The sequence below is a fragment of the Erpetoichthys calabaricus genome, chromosome 11 (genome assembly GCF_900747795.2).
Source record: "Erpetoichthys calabaricus chromosome 11, fErpCal1.3, whole genome shotgun sequence".
Taxonomy (NCBI): Eukaryota; Metazoa; Chordata; class Cladistia; order Polypteriformes; family Polypteridae; genus Erpetoichthys; species Erpetoichthys calabaricus.
Genome location: NC_041404.2, coordinates 72234692 through 72255821, shown reverse-complemented (window position 1 = coordinate 72255821; position 21130 = coordinate 72234692). Strand labels below are relative to the sequence as shown.

The window sequence follows — 21130 nt, the reverse complement described above, 5'->3', positions numbered from 1 at the left end:
AGCAAGTACACCCAAACAAAAATAATAAAACCCTCAAAACAAGAAAAGCAGAAAAAATATACTGTATCCAAAATTTCCCAACTCCTGAAAAATGGGGCATATGCTGAAGTTTGTGTAGTGGTAAACTGGTCAGAGAGGTAATAAGTCAGCAACAGTTGGTCATATAGTATATACTGTATGTTATCTTCTACTCCTAATGTTAATAAGTGCAAATAAAAAAGCAGATTCAGACAAAAATATCTTGAACATTAATATTTAGGTGATTTAATTAAAGGCGCAGAAAGAAATTTAATAAGTAGAATGGAATCCATTTAACAATGTGGCCGACCTAGACAGCACAACATTCTCAAACTTCAATGAACAGAATATTGTGGTCAGTCTTGTCAAAGGCAGCACTTATTAGCCTAATAATTGCAACATAATAACTCAAGCACTGGCAGTTTCTTGGCTGCCAGAAAATAAAGTGGTATTAATTATTAGCAATTTACTCTGTGATCGTTCTGTGCATTTTTCAACAGTTACTGTTGGAAATACAGTATTTCTAAAGTAGCAGTTGCTAATTTTACTTAGTAATGTAGAATTAAATTGTCTGTTCTGTATAAACTTCCAAGTTACTAAAAACATGGAGAAGTGTGTTATAATTTACCACTTCCAAATAATGCAGCAGATTCCTAATCCTGTCATTTTCTAGTGTCAGAGGGGTAAGTACTGTAAACTGCCTTACTGAAGACGATACCTATTACTTTTTTAGACTAAAACAAAAAATATTTTAGCCATTTATACTGAATATTTTCAGTATTTTAAAGCTCAGCAAAATATATTTACATTTTATACATTGTGCCTGTTATATTCTGTAGGCAAATGTTATTTTTTTATATACCTGTGTATATATAATATACTGTACCTGCCCTTTATTACTTTTTAGTCAATGCATTAACATTTTTGTCTCTGCATTTTTCTAGATTGTGTATTTTACAGCCACTTTCCCATATGTAGTCCTTATCATCCTGCTTATTCGTGGCGTAACCCTGCCAGGCGCTTATGATGGCATTCTCTATTACCTGAAGCCAGATTGGTCTAAACTTGCTTCAGCACAGGTAAGATGTTAAGAAACCAACTTTTGTATGCCCAAGATATATTTTCTGTTAATTAAGCAGAGCTTGTTTAGTGTGTTTACCACATATTATTTTATAAAGTGCATGATTGGTATTTTATAAATCAGTTTAGTACACAGATGACATAATTCCATGTTACATGTCATAATTATTTAATATTTTAAGTCATAATAGTGGCCTACATATAAAAAAGGTCAAAATATGTTTGCTTGTTAATGTATAATAAAGTAAGGACAATGCAGCATTTTTCAGTGCATAATGTCACATTATATGTCATACATGTGCTGGCTTTAACCACAGTTCTTTTCTGTTGCTGCATCCTAATAGACACAGGGTTTGAATCCTGGGTCCAATCACTGTCTATGTGGAATTTGTTCTGGTACTGCACTGCATTTCACTGCTTGTCAAGAATCATATATCCTTTATTGTCCATTAAAAAGACAATTAGGCATGAGTCACATCCCAAAGAAATATAACCTAGGTGATTCAAAATGTCCCTTGTGTGAGAGGGCATGGGTGTGCCTGTGAGTAGGTCATGCAAAAGACTAGCATCCTGTTCAGGGATGTTTTATTCCTTGTACTAAATAATGGAAGGATGCATAGCATTCCCCCATAACCCTGACCTTGTTTAAGCAGGTTCTGTAATGGATGGATGTATAGATGATTTCAGTTTTAGTATCAAAAATAGTCTCTTCCTATTTGTTTCACAAATAGTTTAAATGTTTAAAACTAGTTAAATCAAATTCTTTATCTGAGATATCCATTATTTTAAAAATGTTTTCTCATAGGTTTGGATTGACGCTGGTACACAGATCTTTTTTTCTTATGCAATCGGACTTGGTGCTCTTACTGCACTAGGCAGCTATAACCGATTCAACAATGACTGCTACAAGTAAGTGCTCTACTGTTCATCTCTCAATTTATATAACTAGCACTAGGGTTTCTACACCATTCTGAACATTAGCTAGTGAATGTCAAAGTGAAAGTCAGTCAGATGTACTGTAGAAAGTTTTATTTCAACACTTTCCTTGCAACTGCTATACATATAAATAGAAGCCACAGATGTAGAGGCAATGGCAGAAGAATGGAACTGTGTTATGGAGTCTCATTTTCTCTTCAAATTATACAGAAGAAAAAGGTCTATATTAGTAGCAGTGTTTAGCTTGTATTCCAACCTCTGTTCAAGGTGCTGATTTTTTATTACTTCCCATAAAATGACACAAAACATTCTCAGTTCCACTTAATCTACTTCTGTACCTCCCAGGGGGCAGAGCCAGTCCTAGTAGCTTTGAGTATAAGGCAGGAATGAGCCCTTGATAAAATGCAGCACTCACACATATCCACACTCATACAAAGGGCAAATTTAGAGTCACTCATTACCCAGATCTAATTTTTGTGTAGAGCACGGGTGGGCAAAGTCAGTCCTGGAGGGCTGCAGTGGTTGCAGGTTTTTGTTTTTTATGACTTGCTAGTGCTTTAACTCTGCCATGTCAAGTCATTCTCATATCCTAGATTTTTTTTTCCTTTCTAAGGATATCATCCAAATGATTTGAAGTCTAAAACAGACGAGTTATTCTCAGTGCTTCACTTTTTCTATTCACTTTCCTTCCAAGTATTTAATTAAACCCAATAATGCATGATAAATACACACAGGTGTAAATGGTAACAAGCTAAATGGACAATTGCTGCTCTCTTTTGTCATTTGCATGTTATTGCTAATAAGGAGCAATTAAAAACCAAGACTACAGCTGTTTAAGACTAAAATAAGCAATAAGGGTTCAAAATCTTAACGAGCGAGACAACTAAAGTGAAGCAGAAGTGTTACTTCTGCAATAAGTGCTTCTTATTAAGCAACTGGGGTTGGAACAAAAACCTGCAGCCACTCTGAATATGCCCACACCTGATGTAGAGAGTACAGAAAAATGTTCAGCAAGTCTCAAGTATTGTCATTGTACCCTACATGTATATATTTTGTTGTGTGAAAATACACCTCATAAATATTTTGTGTTTAGACCATCACATACCTATTTCTACTCCAAAAGACTCGCCTATGTAAAGCAGATTTTTTTAAATTAATTTTATTGTAATCATTCTGTACAAATAGATCAATTTTTACAAAAAATAGGATTGAAAAACAAATCAAACCCTACCCCTGAGAAGGAGAGTATGGCCAAAGGAGTAATACTTAAGGCTTGTAAACATGCCTAAATTATTGAGTTTAATAGGGCAAAAAAAGATAAATGGGGAAGGAAAAGAAATGCAGAAATAATTATTTCTTCTTACTCTAAAATATTATTGATTAGATCCTGCCAGGTTTTGAAAAAATTCTGTACAGATCCTCTATCAGAGAATTTGATTTTTTCCAATTTCAAATAATATAAAACATCAGTTTCCCACTAACTTATTAGAGGAGAGTTAGGATTCTTCCAATTTAACAAAATCAGTCTGCGTGCCAAAAGTGTAGTGAATGCAATCACTGTTTGCTTGTCCTTCTCAACTTCAAATCCATCTGGAAGAACACCAAACACAGCTATTAATGGGTTAGGAGGGATTGTGACACCAAGGCTGTCTGAAAGGCACTTGAAAGTTTTGGTCCAAAATGATGTTAATTTGGTGCATGCCCAAAACATGTGAGCCAGTGAGGCAGGAGCTTGGTTGCAGCGTTCGCAGGTTGGATCTTGCCCTGGAAACATTTTGGACAGTTTTAAGTGAGACAGATGAACTCGATATATAATTTTGAGTTGAATAATTCTATGCTTTGCACATATGGAGCTTGAGTGAATTATCTGCATTGCTACCTTCCACTCCTTTTCTGATATATTAATTGAGAGATCTTTTTCCTATTGCCCTCATGCATCTTTGAAAGGAAGGGACTCTAATAAAATTTTATATATTGCAGAAATGGTGTCTAAGTCCTCAAAATTGAGCAGTATTTTTTCCAGCCTGGTGGAGGGTACGAGATGAGGAAAATCGGGCAGATTCTGTTTAACAAAGTTTATAATTTGAAGGTAGTGAAAGAAATGTGTAGCTGGAAGGTTAAATTTGGAATGTAATTCTTCAAAGGATGCAAAGATACTGTCAATATAAAGATCTCTGAGCAATTTAATCCCAATTTTTTTCCAGATATTAAAAACTTGATATGTTTGCGAGGGTTGGAAGAGGTGGTTCTCCTGCAGAGGTGCCACAGATAAAAGATTTTCCATTTTAAATTGCTGTCTAAATTGGTTCCATGTTCTGAGTGAGTGAAACACAATTGGGTTATTAGTGTATTTGCGATAACTTGCATTTATTGGAGCGCAGAGCAGGGAATATAAAGAAGTACTGCAGGATTTTACTTCTATTGCGGACCAAGCCTGTGTATGTTAATTTATTTGTGTCCAGGTTTTTATGGCTTGTATGTTTGCTGGCCAGTAATAAAACTGAAAATTAGGTAGAGCCATGCCACCTTTTGCCTGAGGTTTTTGTAGGGTCGCTCTTCGGATACGTAAATGTTTTGAGTTCCAAATAAATGAGGTTATGGTTGAATCTAATTGCTTAAAAAATGATTTATTGATATATATTAGAATGTTTTGAAATAAAAATAGAAGCTTAGGAAGGATATTCAACTTAACAACGTTAATTCTTCTGGCTAAAGTGAGATGAAGGGTTTCCATACAGACGGTGAAATTTTGTTGTAAAGAGCTTTATGTTTACTTGTGATATTTACCCCTAGGTATTTAAACTGATCTGCTATGGTAAAAGGTAGGGTGTCCAATCTAATATTATATGCTTGTGAATTCACTGGAAAGAGTATACTTTTATTCAAATTAATTCTGAGACCAGAGATCTTTTGAAATTCGGTAAGTGCTGTTAAAACTGCAGGCGCTGTGTTTTCTGGGTCTGATATATATAAAACCATACCATCTGCATATAGAGAAATTTTCTGTTCCAGTCCTTCTCTGATAATCCCCTTTATCTGATTAGAATTTCAACAGTGGACCGCCAGTGGTTCAATGGCGATTGCAAACAGCAGTGGTGACAAGGGGCATCCTTGTCTGGTGCCACGTTCTAGTTTAAAGTAGTCTGAACAAATGTTGTTAATACAAACTGAAACTTCTGGACTGGTGTACAGTAGTTTGATCCATGCACAAATATTCGGGCCAAACCCAAATTTCTCCAGTGCAGTGAAAAGGTAGTTCCATTCAATCATATTAAATGTTTTTTCTGCATCCAATGATAATAATATCTCTGGGGTGTTTGACTTTGCTGGTGAATATATTACATTAAACAGGCGTCGAAGATTGGAAGATAAGTGTCGGCCTTTAATAAATCCAGTTTGATCCTGTGATATTACTGAAGGCAGCATTTTCTCCATCCTTCTAGCTATAATTTTTGAGAGTATCTTAACATCATTATTCAGAAGTGAAATTGGTCTGTATGATGCGCATTGTAACAAATCCTTATTTTGTTTAGGAAAGACGGTGATTAATGCTTGATGAAAAGTTTGAGGTAGAATATGATTGTCTCTAGCTTCTGTAAATGTTGCCAATAAGAGGGGAGCTAGCTGAGTGGAGAATTTCTTATAAAATTCTACAGGGTAGCCATCAGGGCCTGCTGATTTCCTGCCTTGAAGTGACTTTATAGCATCTTGTAATTCTGATAGGGTCAGAGGTTTATCCAGTTCCTCAGCACTAAAAGTATCTACAGTATTTGTGGTATCTGCAATGTATCCAGAAATGTATTAGATTGTGTGTTGTCTTCTTTAAACTCAGTAGAATATAAGGTTTTATAGTAGTCTCTAAATGTGTGCATTATATTTTTATGGTCAATGATTTCATCTCCATTTGTGTTGGTGATTACTGGGATTGCATTGCGAACTTCTTGCTTGTGGATTTGTTGAGCTAAAAGCTTAGTAGCTTTCTCTCTGTGTTCATAGTAATGATGTCTTGATTTATAAATAAGTTGTTTAGTTTCTTTAGTTGTCAAGATGTTGAGTTCTGTATGCAGAGCCTGCCTTTTCCTATGAAGAGCCTCACTTGGACGCCTGGCTTGTTCTTCATCTATTGTAGTAATTTCGCTTCTTAGCTCTGACACTTTCTTGGTTTCTGACTTATTTCTGTGGGAAAGATATGAAATAATCTGTCCTCTTAAGAAGGCCTTTAGAGTTTCCCAGAGTGTTCCTGCAGAAACCTCTGAGGGTGTGTTTGTCTCTAGGAAGAAGCTGATTTGTTTGGATATAAATTCTGTACAGTTCTCGTCTGCTAATAGAAGTGGGTTAATACGACATCTGCGAGGTGAGTGTGAGGGGCATAATGATTTTAGCTCCAAAACTAGAGGTGCATGGTCGGAGATAACAATTGTTCTTTATCTTGCCTTACACAATTTCTTGTGTTAGGAATTTGGTAGTTTTCGCATACCCCTTGGGGTCAGAGCGCAGGGTCAGCCATTGTACAGCGCCCCTGGAGCAATTACAGGTTAAGGGCCTTGCTCAAGGGCCCAGCAGAGTAGGATTTCTTTTGGCAGTGACGGGGATTTGAACCGGCAACCTTTGGGATACCAGTACAGATCCTTAGCCTCAGAGCCACCACTCCGCCCTGTCGTACATTTAATTTAATCATAGGCAAGATATTATTATCTATAAAGAAATAATCAATTCTTGAGTAGCTATGATGCACTGGTGAGTAGAACGAATATGTTCTTGAGTTTGAGTTTAGAAACCTCCAGGGGTCTGATAAGTTGTGGTCAGTTACAAACTGTGTAATTGTCTTTGCAGTGTTAGATGTCATCCCCCCTGTGGCAGGAGTCCTATCTAAGAGTGGATTTAAAACACAGTTAAAGTCCCCAGCCATTATAATTTTATGAGTGTTCACATTGGGAATGGATGCAAATAGATTTTGCATGAATTCCTTATCATCGACATTGGGTGCATAAACATTTATCAGAATCATTTTACAGTTAAATACGTTGCCCATGACCATCACATATCTCCTTTCAGGATCCAATACTACATCTGATGCTACAAATGGGACTGTTCTTTGTATGAGAATTCCCACACCTCTAGTTTTGTTTGTAAAGCTAGAATGGAAAATTTGGCCAGTCCAGTCTTTTTGTAGCCGGAACTGATCCTTGCTTAGTAAATGGGTCTCCTGTAAAAATACTATTTTAGCGTTTAAGCCTGTTAGGTGAGAGCATACTTTCTTTCTCTTTAATTCGTGATTCAGGCCTTTAACATTCCAGCTCACAAAATTAACTGTCCCATCATGGAGACATTGATTCTGAACTTTTAATGTCATTCTATAGTCTTAACTGGTAGTGAGGCAGTTTTAATCTTAATTTCCGATTTCCCCACGGGTTATTGCCATACAGCCTATTGTTGCGCTGATGGTTATAATTATAAGGATTAAAAGGATAGATTAGATATAGCCTGCTCTCCTTCTCTCCTCCCTCATCCCCCCACCCCCCCATTTTGCCTCCCCACATGAGGCTAGACCCCACTTCACAATGTCCCAGTCCTCTGACGGCGTTTGAGAATTAAAAAGTAGAGATATCTATTGCAGTTAAAGTTTAAATACTATCTGCCAAAAATATAATAATTAACAGTCTTTAAACTTAAAATATGATCTTCAGCAATTTTAAAATATTAAGATAACACAATAATGAACCCTGGGAATGGTGTTAAAAAGTGGTCTAGGATAAGCATAGTAAATCCTAATGCAATAATAGAAATAACAATAAACCAAGGGTATGATGTTAAACAGTCTCCTTTAGGGTAGTAAAAGAAAGAAAAAAACAAAAAACAAAACCTACTTTAATTACTTCCACACACTCACGTCTATAACTGTAATTAAAACATAAACATATAGCGTCCAAGTAAAGAAAAGGATGTATAATTATAATACCCGTATCTTTACAAGTGGATCAGACAGCATGTGATAACTCCTTGCCATGCTATGACAGATTTTAAGTTTAGTAAAATATCATATATTTTGTACTTATTAGTATTTGATCGAATAAGCTGATAAATTCCAAATGCTACTACAAATATGCCTATACATGCACTTTGTGTTTAGCCTAAGAGTATTTTTCTTAACCTTTAGAAAAAACAACAAAAGGACATTAGAAAAATATAAACTATAGTAAAGAAAATACTGGAAAGAGGTTGTTATGGCAGTAAACTGAGAGTCACCTGGTGAAAGAAATGTATTATACATATTTAAGTGAAATGAAAGAATGAAAGTTACTATTGTAAACCATATTTTCCTTTTATGGAAGTTCTGCCTCACAGCACCAGGAACCTTGATTTGATTCCCAGTCTCTCCTCTTTCTGTATGAATTGTGCCTCTCCTCTATACTGTAATGAACAAAATGGGGTCAGAAGATGGATGTGTTCAAATGAAAAACATCATGTTTTGTAATTTTATGTTATTTTTTGTTTATTTATTACCTTTTGTTGTCTACAATGATAAGGTAATTTATTCACCATTTTGTATATTGACTGCTATGATGTCTCACATCACTAGGGAGGATGGCTACATGTGTATACAGCATATAAACCACGCTTGTTTAAAGCAAAGCCAAATGGTGCAGTGTTGTCCCAACTTACTTTGTTAAGGGGGAAATCCTTATAGAGAGAGAGAAAACTAGTTTATCTAGTAATTTCTTTTTTAGTTTGGCTTCAAACTTTGCTTTTTTCTGATATAAAGTCTTTGGTTGCCAGTCTTTCTTATAAGCCCTAATTAACTATCTACTTCACTCAAACATAAATATAAAATTAAATAATCTTTTTCTGAGATTATGTAGTTTCAGACAATAGATATAGCCAAGTACATACTTCCTTGCTATGGTTTAGTATTCTGACCAACACTTTTAGTAGCACATCATTTATATATGTGTCTACTATTTTTGATAATTGTTAATTGTCACATTCTACTTATTATCCATCCATCCATTTTCCAACCCGCTGAATCCGAACACAGGGTCACGGGGGTCTGCTGGAGCCAATCCCAGCCAACACAGGGCACAAGGCAGGAACCAATCCCGGGCAGGGTGCCAACCCACCGCAGATTCTACTTATTATTTTTATTATTATTATACATAATTGTTATTGTTTATATAAAAATAAGAACAAGTTTTCTAGAGCATTTCTTAACCTTATTCTTTATTACCTTTATTTCTTATCCTTATTCCCTATGTGCGAAGTAGTCACAGATGGACAGTATCCCTCAGGGAGCTGAATTCACTACTTAGTTTTATTTAAAGTATATACTGTAGAGTGTAGCAAAAATAAAAGCCCTATTCAAAATATAATTAACAATTGCTTTTGCCTTACAGATCAATTTAATACATTTCTCTAAACTGTAATAGTAATTACAAAGTGGCACAGAATATCACAAAAATGTATGCATATTTTGCAAGTACAGTATATACATTTTGTAATATTTTGCAACATAAGTGAACTGATAAGTACAGAATTATCCAATTAATTCTTTTAAAACTTTATGCTCATAAAACACAGTGTCACCTTTTTTCATTTTATCTCAGTTCTTATTTGACAAATTGGAACTTCTGATCCTTTTTAGTTGGTAGATACATCCCCTCAGCTACTCCCCCAGAACATATTTATGTGTTTACTATTTTTTTCTTTTTGTTTTGTTTTACTTTTTTTCGTGGATATTTTGGCAAAAAAACTAAAATCTGTATTACCTAGGAATCACAAAGTTTATTATAAGCTATGTTTTTTATAATAGTTGCTGTTTCTAAAGTAATTGTCCTTTATCTTCTAAATTTCATCACTAATCTATGTCAAGTCAAATCTAATTTCACAGTAAAGAAATGATTAGTAATTAGAAATCCATATACTGTATACAGTAATTGTAAAGAGAAAGGCAAATTATTTCATCAGGACCTGAACTTGTAGATACCACAAGATTTGGTAGGGTATATTTTATGGATCAGGAATCAATTAAAAAAATTTCACTTCATTAGGTAATATTCTGATTAATGTAGTAGCCTTGATTTTAGACATTTTGAGTTATTCAGTCATTCCCGTTAAATTTGAACAACTGAAAATATTGAGCAGCTTGTTTCTGACAAGAGGGGAACAGCAAATGCACCAGGGTACACTGTAATACACTACTCTTATTTTTGTCTTGCAGAGATGCCTTTATCATATCTCTTATTAACAGTGGGACCAGCTTCTTTGCTGGGTTTGTTGTCTTCTCTATTCTGGGATTTATGGCTTCAGAGCAAGGTGTGGATATTTCTAAGGTTGCTGAATCAGGTACAGTAGAAGTTTACCATATTTCTGTTTTTTGACAATCAAAAAGATAATAGTTATATTATTAAAAATATGTATTAGAAGTTGATCCAATCTTTTTTAAGTGTTGGCTCTGTGTTAGAATTGCAAAAATGTGTCTTTAGATTGCTGTAATCCTTCATATATAACTATCATAATGCTTTAACTTTATTATTGTTAATGCTGGTTCAAATAATGGAACGGTTACCTCAAGAATTACAACTGCCATTCCTGAAAGATGTTCCTTATGGTCTTCAAGGAGACTTCTAAACAGAGCCATACTTCATTACAATGCAACAAGTGTGACATGAAAAAAGTAAATCTGTTATGTTAATAATTGATATTCATAAACAATACTGCACTGAAGGTCAGAGTTTGGATGTATACACATTCTAATAGTAAATTGTATAATTTAATACACAGTATCTTAGAATGAAGACATCCTACTTCAGTCTTAACTTGCACTCATGTTATAAATAACAGCTACACAGGATACCACCGTTTGCTTAGTGGTGTTTGATGCCACAGAGACTATACTAAGACTCTCAACTAGCTGCAGCTAGATTCACTTACTAAGATAAAATATAACCTCTCTAGCGAGCAAGATGTCTGTTATGGATATATACTATTTGGAATACCTTTGTTTTTAATAAATAGTAAAACATGTAATTTTAATGTATTTGTTAAATGTTCCCCTTTCCAAATTTATAGTTAAGCATTAGATTATTACAATAAATTCATTGTATTCAATAAATGTGACAACATCCATTCACTTTACTAAAAAACAGACCCAACTTTTAAAGGTTATTACAAAATTTAAGTGAAGTAAGTAAATGTAAAAAATTTATACAACTACAAGAGCATATGGTCTCCGTTAGTTATTACAAAAAATCCTGTCTCTGTGCAATTCCCATTTAAAAGGACTCCTATGTAGGTTCACCATCCTTGCGATAACAGAAGGCATTATATGTCTGCACCAGCTTGTCACCATATCATTTCTTGAGGTCTTTAGTAATACACTAACAATACTGCTCAGGCAAGTGCCTCAAGACTACAGCAGTGATAAGTGAAGCAACAAAGCCAGCCCAAACACTGAAACCAATCCATGATGATGTCACTTTTCCCAACATGTGTGAGTCCATATGTCCTGATTAGTAAAATACACATGGCCAGAGGTACAAGAATAATAGAAGACATACACAATAGAGTGAGGGCCCACACAGGTACCATAAACATGACTTTCAGCAGGCATACCAATTACAAAAAAATTACTATGCAAGTTTGCACAGCAGCATAACCTAGAGGCTAGGTAAAATGTGACTTCAGTCTCATTTTAAGTAAGACCAAATTTAAATGGCCTTTAGGATACAAGAAGTATAAGCTGGATAGAATCTCTGGTAAATACTATTTTAACTCCTTAAAGCAGTTTAATATTTAGAGAATCATCCTTAGTTGGCATCTCATTTATAATATTGAGTTTAAAACACAACTTCCCGACAGGTGGAAGGAAAGATACACATTTCTGTTATTTTTAACTCAGTGAGTTTAGTATTTGTTCATTGTTGCATTTCTTCTGACATTTACAGTCTATTGGATGTCTTTTGGACATCATTCACTATATTTTTGTTTGAGCTAGTCATAGTTTATGTTTGCGTTTTATATATTGAATGAATCAGTAAAAAGCAACACAGTTTTATTGATTTTTTTTAAGTCACTAACACGTTTTACCCACAAAATCTACATATACATTTTATCAGAGACTTCAGACATTAAATGAATTAAAAAGCATTTATAATATTGTTATAGGTTTGTGTTGAACTTTCTGTCAGTTTTAACTGCATGTTCTTCTAAGTCAAACGTAACACAAGCTAATTTCTCAGAGTTCTTTTTTCTGTGGCTTGTTACATGCTCCTTGACAAAAAGGTCTGCCATTTTGTGTTTATTGCCCATCATGTTAGTTTTCAGCAGTATGATCTTCTAAAACCATCTGGACCACAGTTTTCACTTTTGATTTCTGAATTTGATGGACAACTCTATTTAATTTGTTTCTGCTTTGTGCAGTAGCTATATCAGCTACAAGGTAAATAAATGACATTTAGATTTAATTCCACCAAGTCAGTTCTTCGTCAATCTAACATTTACTGGATTTGCATCATTCAGGACATGGCACTCACTGAACTGAAGCAATTACAAGCTCAAATTGTGGCTCCCACTATGAATCTCGTGTGTGTCATGATCTTACCAAAATTATCAGAGAGACTGAGAAATACCCGCTGTCACCTCCCTAAAGTTCTTGAAAGTGGATGGTGAAAAAAACAGATGACCAGGGCTGTAATGTACCAAGATCAGCAATTTGTGACATTATGGATCTATAAACTCATCCCCACACTGAAAGTCACACTGCCAATGACCTTCAGACTGAATATGAGCAACACACTCTGAATATGGCAGGCCTACACAATGGCCTTTACTTGGCACATTCTAGTGGCATTATGTAGCTGCTATGCATATTTTTCATCTGACTCAAGAGAGCCAACATGAACCACATAGTCTTAAAATCAGGCATATGTGCTTCACTTTTCAGGCCTTAAAGCAAGCATGGCAAATGCAAATGGAGAATGGATAAAACAAGAAAAGAGAGATTCAGAGGAAGTCTTCCTTTCATTTCCAGCTTCTTATTTTGATAATCCAGTGACTAGAAGCAAATTAGGAGCTAAATGAATGAGTGAACAGGCTTGTCAGATGGGAGGGACTAAAGAGTAGTTGGTCGGGATATGTGGGACTAAGCAATACCACACATAAAAACGTTGGTAACAAATATAAAGAAAAAAGACTGAGATTTAGGGTAGGAAAATGGGCATAATTTGTGGAATGATGTCCCAAAGGGGTGGTGTATAGTGGACAGACAAGCATGGTCCAGATGGCATGGAGCATACCACAGTAATTAGGCATCTGAGGATCCAAGTTTGTGTTCTCACTCTGAGGTTAACTGATGTGAGGTTTAATTCAAAATCAATACACCTTTACAAAGGATTACATCAACCTCTTGATGAAAAAGTAAAATACATCAATCATTAATATTAAAATGATGCTTGAATAGCTCAAGATAATGTTTTTTTTTACAGTTGTTATTTAGTAGACTTCTCAAATTCTTTTAGAATACACATTCTTTCATAACTGCATAAATGTAAAATTTCTGTGTAATTTAATTTGTGTCACTTTTAATTATGTATAGTGTATATTGACTAACACACTCAGATATGTTTGGATGTTAATCTAGAGAGGTTACATATATTAATTATTTCTTTCCTTATACAGTGGGCCAGATTCAGCTATGTTCCACGTAAATGATATTTTGTCTTTCTCATATGCATATGCTATGCACTCGCAAATCTAACGTAGGAAAGGAGAAGTGCGAGCATGCAGTTTGCAGGTAACAAAGCTAACATCCTATAAATGCTAGACAAACACAACTTTCTTATGTCTGTAGAACAGGAGTAGTAATTTTGCCTTGTTATACAGTATGCCAACAAATGAGATTAAAGCAATAGAAACTAGGAAAAGAAACAAATCACTAAGCAGATGTTTTAGAAATTTTTTGAAATGTCTTCTTTTGCCCCCTTACATTTCAAATAGAATTCCATCCATTTATTTTTGAACCCAATTAATCCATTTCGGGGTTGTGGTCTCAGAGCCTATCCTGGCAGCATTTGGCACGAAATAAAAACCAGCCCTGAATGAGGTGCCAGTCTTAACATTCATATGCATACACTTACTTGCTCATATTGGGTTTGATTCGGAGTCACCACTTAAACTAATGCAGATATCTTGGGGATTGGGAGAAAAATCTGAGGGCCTGGAGAAAATCCCACACACACAAAGAGTGATTTAAACACAGAACTTTGAAGTTGTAAGTCAAAGTGCAATTAAATATATAAAAACCTGCAAAGCAGTGCAATTATCACTCTGCTGTGATCAACACGTTTGTTGTTTTTCCTTATTACTAATTCTATTCTATATGCAACTTATGGTGAACATGAACACAATGAGATGCATTTGATTTCATCCCTTTCAGTAAATATGAGTTGTTTTATACGCGCTACCCTTGTACACGTTGTTAATCTCGTTTGTCTTTTTTGGATAATAGGACAAAGATTGGTTCTGGCTATCTGTGATGCCTATATGAAACGTAAATAAATTACGTAAAAGAGATTAAAGGACAGATGTTTGTAAGAAAATACAATTATGTTGGTTTTATTTGTTTGATTTTTTGAAAATACGCAAAAAAAGCGTTGACATTAGTCTGGAAGCAGTTTTCTTTATGATTAACTCACTCCTTTTAGTACTTTCATATATCCTTTAACACTTAAAGGCATTGTTTCTTTAAAGCCTTTCTATAGTTACCATATCTTGTTGTTTGAATTGTCTTTGTTTTTTTGCTTTGTAAAGTACTTTGTAATGTTGCTCTCAGAAGGTGTTATATTAAATATTTTTGTTATTTAGAACCAGTGCGTTTGAAAATTGAAATATGGATCGATAAACAATAGTCAGTTTTAAGTCTATAAAGTTAGTTACTGTGCATCAGCATTTTCATAAGAAGTAGAAAAAAATAAAAAATAAAGCACTAGATTAAATATTACAGTATATTTACAAGTTATTATCCAGACATTGAAAAACACAAAAAAGCAAACAGTTCAGTTTATGTAAAATATAATAAAATAAAAGCAATAGTACTCTCGAAATATCTGTTAAATTCTTTAATATATAAACTCTTGCAAACATAATTCAAAAAATGTAGTGTCTTACTAAGGCATTTACCAGCTAAATAACTTACTTTTTTTAATATTAATTAAGTCTTCCTATTTCATTAAGCTGCATGACATTTGTTCAATGTTGTTTGAATATTTCTAGCTTTTGGCTTAACTTTGCACTGTCTTTCCATCCATCCATTGTCCAACCCGCTGAATCCGAACACAGGGTCACGGGGGTCTGCTGGAGCCAAACCCAGCCAACACAGGGCAGGAAACAATCCTGGGCAGGGTGCCAACCTACCACAGGACACACACAAACACACCCACACACCAGGGCCAATTTTAGAATCGCCAATCCACCTAACCGGCATGTCTTTGGACTGTGGGAGGAAACCGGAGCGCCCGGAGGAAACCCACGCAGACACGGGGAGAACATGCAAACTCCACGCAGGGAGGACCCGGGAAGCGAACCCGGGTCCCCAGGTCTCCCAACTGCGAGGCAGCAGCGCTACCCACTGCGCCACCGTGCCGCCCACTGACTTTCCAGTATTTTAAAATATTGAAAGCCACTTTGAACAAAAGCAACAGTCAAATTAGTTCATTTTTCTGAACGGCAACCTACCCTTTAGAGGACTGATGGTGGTAATAATAATAATGTGCTGTGGGGTAGCAGCGTTATCTTGTTTATGAGTCATCTGGTATAATCTCTGGCTCCTGCTTGCCCTGTTATAGAATCTGTACATCTAGAAATGGGATGGATTAGCAGATTATTGAGGATAATGGATAATGACATAGCTGACATTACTGATATATTCAGATGGATTATGGGGTGGCACTTTGAGCTAAACATGGGTTCAGTCAGTTGTGGTAGCAAGGCTAACTGTACATTTGTAAATTGTAATTTATATCTCAGAATTAAACCATCTATTTAACACTGACTGAGGTTATCCTTTGCATAGGTTACATGATTTTTTAAACACTCTTTAAAATTTTGTAAGTAAATTTTGAAATAAATAGAATAGTATCTTCTATTTTGACATGTAGAAATAAACCCCACTGAGATCTGATATGCACAAAGGTAATTTTGTACCATGTCCTCAAACATTGTTAAATTCTCATAACAACTAAAAAATCATAAAATCATGTAAGAGATAATGCATGATATTGGAGTACTTCCTCGTAAACTTTATTTTTAGCCATGTTAAAAATACAAATGTCTAGGAATGTCCCTGTCAGACCTGAACCTCGGCCTTTCTTACTCTGTCAAAACTCAAGGCTCACTAACACAAGAGGCTGTTGGCCTCTCAATGTCAGAGCTGAAATGGGCCATGCAGAAAGCAACAGTCTGTCTTGTTCTGTGGGCTCTCTGCAAGTTCAGGTGAAAGTGTTTCCATCCCAGGTTCACTAATCAACTCACAAATGCTTCATGCTTCCACTTGTGACGTTGTTGAGCTAAGATTAGGTTGTTTATGGGACAGCAGCTTAAACTTAAAAACAAATGCAATACAGTAGTGTACTTCAAATTTGTATCCTCAATTTAAAATAAAAAATATTGAACATCACTGTCACATTTATGAATTAAAAATTCTTGGTTATTTCAGTATTTACTTCAACTCTCAGGGCAAAGCAAATGCAATGCTACAGTGAATATAAATAGTAATAAAGCTAGCATAACCAGCACAAAAGTGCTTGCTATTTTGTTTCTTGCATTGTTAATCATTATAAATTCACACCTCCTTTTTGTTTCAAAACGGTGCACAGTAAATTTTAGGAGCTTCTATTCTTATTTATAGGGAACTTGTAATTATCACAAATTATTATGAAGAAATAAGGTATAAATTGGGAGAAGATATTGAGAAACTATTTGTTCTTTTTTTTATATTTTTATAATTACATTATTGCATAGCATAATATTAGATTATATTACGGTAATTATGATTTTTTGCATATGTGTTACTTGTTGTTTGGCAAATTTTTTAAATATGTAGTTTAAAGCATTTTTTCATTAATAAAAGATGAGGAATTATGCATATAAAGCTTAGTTTGGTAATTGTGATTCAGTTGATTAACGGCACGAGTTTAATGATACGTTTTATGTTTATGCATGTATGGTTTATAAGGTGTGTGTTTATGAAATCTTAAAGTTCTCAGTTTGTCAGGAAAAAACAAGTCTTTTGAAAGGAAAAGAGAAAATATTTAGCCCAGGTTTTGAGTGCATTGATTTAATATACAATATATTGAATGTGCAGCACATCATTATAAACAATCTAAATTCATAAGCTACTAATGCTTGTCAACTTTATTTTCAGAATGACCTATCAGTGCTTCACAGATGATTGATTAAAGTGTGAACTGGGTCTTATTAAGGTTCACTTTGGTTTATATAAACTTTAACATTGTTCATTAAATAACATAATTAATTTTGCATATTTTTTATGTCACAATTTTTTCAGATTAAATAAAGATACATTCCATTTTATGCATTTAGTAATAATTAACAAAAAAAGCTATAACCTGAAGAGCACAACAGGGATGTAGCAGATAGCAGTACCGACTGTGCCATTTTCATGTGTTTGCCATGTTAGTGCAATATTTCTTACAGAACTGACCAAAAACCTGCTTCAGTTTGTTATTTAATTTGAGATTTAGCACTTCTGCCGCCGTGGTTCATGTCTTGCACCCATTATATTTGGGATAGGCTCTTGTATTCCATAACCCCATACAGGTTAAAGAAGCTTTACTTTTCAGGCTGATTCTTTCCATAAGTGAAATGTAATTGTCTCCATTGTAGCCTCTTCCCAGCGTTTCTTTATTGTTATAATCTGACATCTTGTGCCTGATATTCCTAAATAGTACAGACTTTTGTTTTCATCTACTACAGTCAAGAGGCGTTGCATTTATGCCTGTAAATTTTTTTTCTAATATCTTTACTTGCCCCAATTGTTGCTGAAATTTTTACAACAGCACAGCTTGTCCTTTTATAGTTTTTGAGCAGTGTTGTCCTTTATACTAATTTACAACTATATGTCCTTGAGCTTTTTATCATTAGCGTTTGGGGTTTCTCATTATACACACACATGCCTGTACTTTAGCAAATCCAGCACTAACTGTTTGTAAGTGGGGTACAGAATGATCTTTGTGTGTTGAAGGGGGTTTCTTCGGGGATCTTCATTTTCTTTACACAGTCCAAAGATACCCTCATAGTATAATTGGTGACTCAAAATTGGCCCATTGTTAATGAGCATATGCACAGAGGCTTAGGTGTGACAGGCCTGACCCTGTAATGGAAAAGCAGAATGGACGGATGGATGGATGGAACGATGGATGGATCGATGGATGAAGGAATGCTGTTTTCCCCGAACTGGGAAATAATTTCTTTCAAGTTTATAATAATTAAAATATTATTGCATTATGTTAGAAATGCCATATTTATCTTGCATGCTTTCAGTGACTTAAAATTTTGATTGTACCTACAGTATGCATTCTAATGAATGAAAAACATTTTGACAATTGAAATAAGGGTGCATTACATTAAAGTTTTACAAATGCAACATTTGAGTATTCAGTATTACTTCAGGAGAATGTGAACCCAAACATTCCCCTTGATTCCCAGTGGTAAGAGATTTGAAGTAATTTCATCCAGTTTCTAAAAGTGAGTACAGTAACCACTACTTCAAAGGAAAGGATCAAGCCACCATTTTGTTTTTGGTGTGATAATCAAGTACTTCTGGGTTCCATCACATAATACCAGATCGTGTACCCAAGATACTCAGATTAGTTTATTTTAATTTAAAATATTCTTTAATATGAAAAACAACAATTGTAAAAAAAAAATCAAACAAAAGTAAATGTAAGCAATAATGACGTTCCTCCCCCACCACCCTCCCAAAATCGCCCTGTAAAAGAGATCCCTTACAGCCAGACAGTTTTAGTAACACTCAGATTAGTCTTGCTCCTACTTAAGTGCTTCTTCTTCCTGACCACAGTGCTGTCCTAAGCCAGTGCTCCATGGAATCCTTTAAAGGTGAATATTATTTATTATAGCCTTTCCCAAGTGTAACAGGTGTGACAGTGTCAGAAAAAGACTCTGGTCATTGGATATTGTAAGGATCATTCACATGTACAATAAATCAATGAAGGAATGGGAGTGGATTGCATTAATAGCTGCTGTCCTGTAAAGAAAGATAATTGTCATTCAAGTGCTTTAGAATTAATGAATTAGTATAGCTAACTTGCTAATTTGTTTTTTTAAATGCTGATATCATCTGTTGTGTGATCTTGTGTCCCTGATTATATTAATGTATACAGTTATTCAATCATAATAAGCTTAAGAAGATATCATATGAAATGGACATCATTAAAACCCGCTTCTAATGATAAATGAAAGAATTGTATTGGGTTCATTTCTTATATATCCATAATTTAGGCAGTGTTAGAACAGTTTTCAATTGAACGTGTCAAATTTTGGAAGAAAAAGATGTATAAAACCTGTAGTTTGAGTACATGCTTCTATCCTACGACTTTCGCAGCCTGAGCCTACAAGTCCCACAATCCACTGCCATCACGTGGCCGCCTGTGAGTGGGAAAGGGTCGCGCTCTAGTTATGAAGCGTCCCTTCAGGCTACAGGTCAAAGAGCAGCACCTCCACCACCTCCGGTGAGTCAGAAAGTTTTTATGTATCATTAGAACATTATGTAGTGTAGAAATAATTGCAGTAGTGTTAGAAAGAGAGCCTGTCAGACAACATTATAAAATGTTTGACCCAGTTTGCCATACTTCTTTTGCATTTTTTTGCTTCTTTTACTGAATGAATGTTTTGTGCAGATTAAACACTCTTGCAAATGTAAATAACTTTTTACTTGTAAATTTAATTTAAATCAGTGTATTTTAAGACAGATTTTTAACATAAATATCTAATTTTATATGACGTTTTGTAGAACAGCCTTGTGCATAGATATAAGGGTGCGTGTTTTCTTCAATGAGTAGAATTTCAGCTATCTTTGTCTTTCAAATATTTAGGCAATTCCTGTGTCAGATAATGCAGTATAATACAATACAATCTTTAACTGTATTGATCTTTGTAGCTAACAGTTAAAAGATAATTACTTTAATTTACCATTGTTGTACAGCTTTTACATGTTATATTCAATTTTATTATTTGAATATGTGCATTTCTATATTTTATTATGTTGAAGGGTACAGAATCATATAAAATAATATTTATCAAGGCCTAGACTGTTTTTTTTAATATGGGTGATTGACCAAATAAAGAAAACACTGGCACAAATTAGGGTAACAAATGATGTTGATCGATGGTGTTTCTACACAGTTTGTGTTCATTATGCAACTAACATTCTATCATGCTTAAGTTTATGTTTATGAAAATGCTGATCAGACCCAGTTGCTCATTATGTTGACTAACATGACTCAAAGAAGAGACCACCATGATCAGAGAGATGGTCAGTTGTTGGGGCCTTTTTACTAGAAGCATAAATGATTTAAGATTTCAATGGCTAAGGCAATTTTAGCCTTGACGTTGTAAAGAACAGCATAACAGCTATGAACCAGATATTAAACACTTCTGTGATATTTGTGCCTTGATTCAAGGTGCAAGAAAGTGCAGACAGACATGAGTCATTTGACTGCAAGTGTCAATCTAAGATGGAAGCAGGAACATTCATCAACTTGCTGGGATCACCTCAGAAAGGTATACCTTGATGATGCTGCAATGCACAAATCAGTTTCTGCACCTAAAATGTACTTTGGGTACAAAGGTAATAAGCAGCAGTCTACAAAGCAGTGGCAAGAGGCCATCTCATCACATGAGAAATTCGTTAACTTGCTGGCGAGTGACATAAGGTACACACCAAAAGATGTCTATAGGCCTCCTTACTTTTTTAGGGGCAGAATAAGTGCCAAAAAAGAAATTTTATGTGATCAGATTCTTTCTACAGTGAGGAAATTAATTTTGCTTTTTGTTGAATATTCTT

The 21130-nt window shown here is 34.8% G+C and overlaps 1 protein-coding gene across 1 annotated transcript in view; it reads left to right on the top strand.

Moving 5' to 3' along the window:
• Positions 1 to 21130, top strand: part of slc6a8 (solute carrier family 6 member 8) — a 114457-nt gene that overhangs the window by 68598 nt on the left and 24729 nt on the right. Inside the window, exons 6-8 of the mRNA XM_051933492.1 lie at positions 963 to 1097; positions 1904 to 2007; positions 10250 to 10374. Of these exons, the coding sequence (XP_051789452.1) occupies positions 963 to 1097; positions 1904 to 2007; positions 10250 to 10374 (364 nt within the window). The remainder of the gene's footprint in view (positions 1 to 962; positions 1098 to 1903; positions 2008 to 10249; positions 10375 to 21130) is intronic.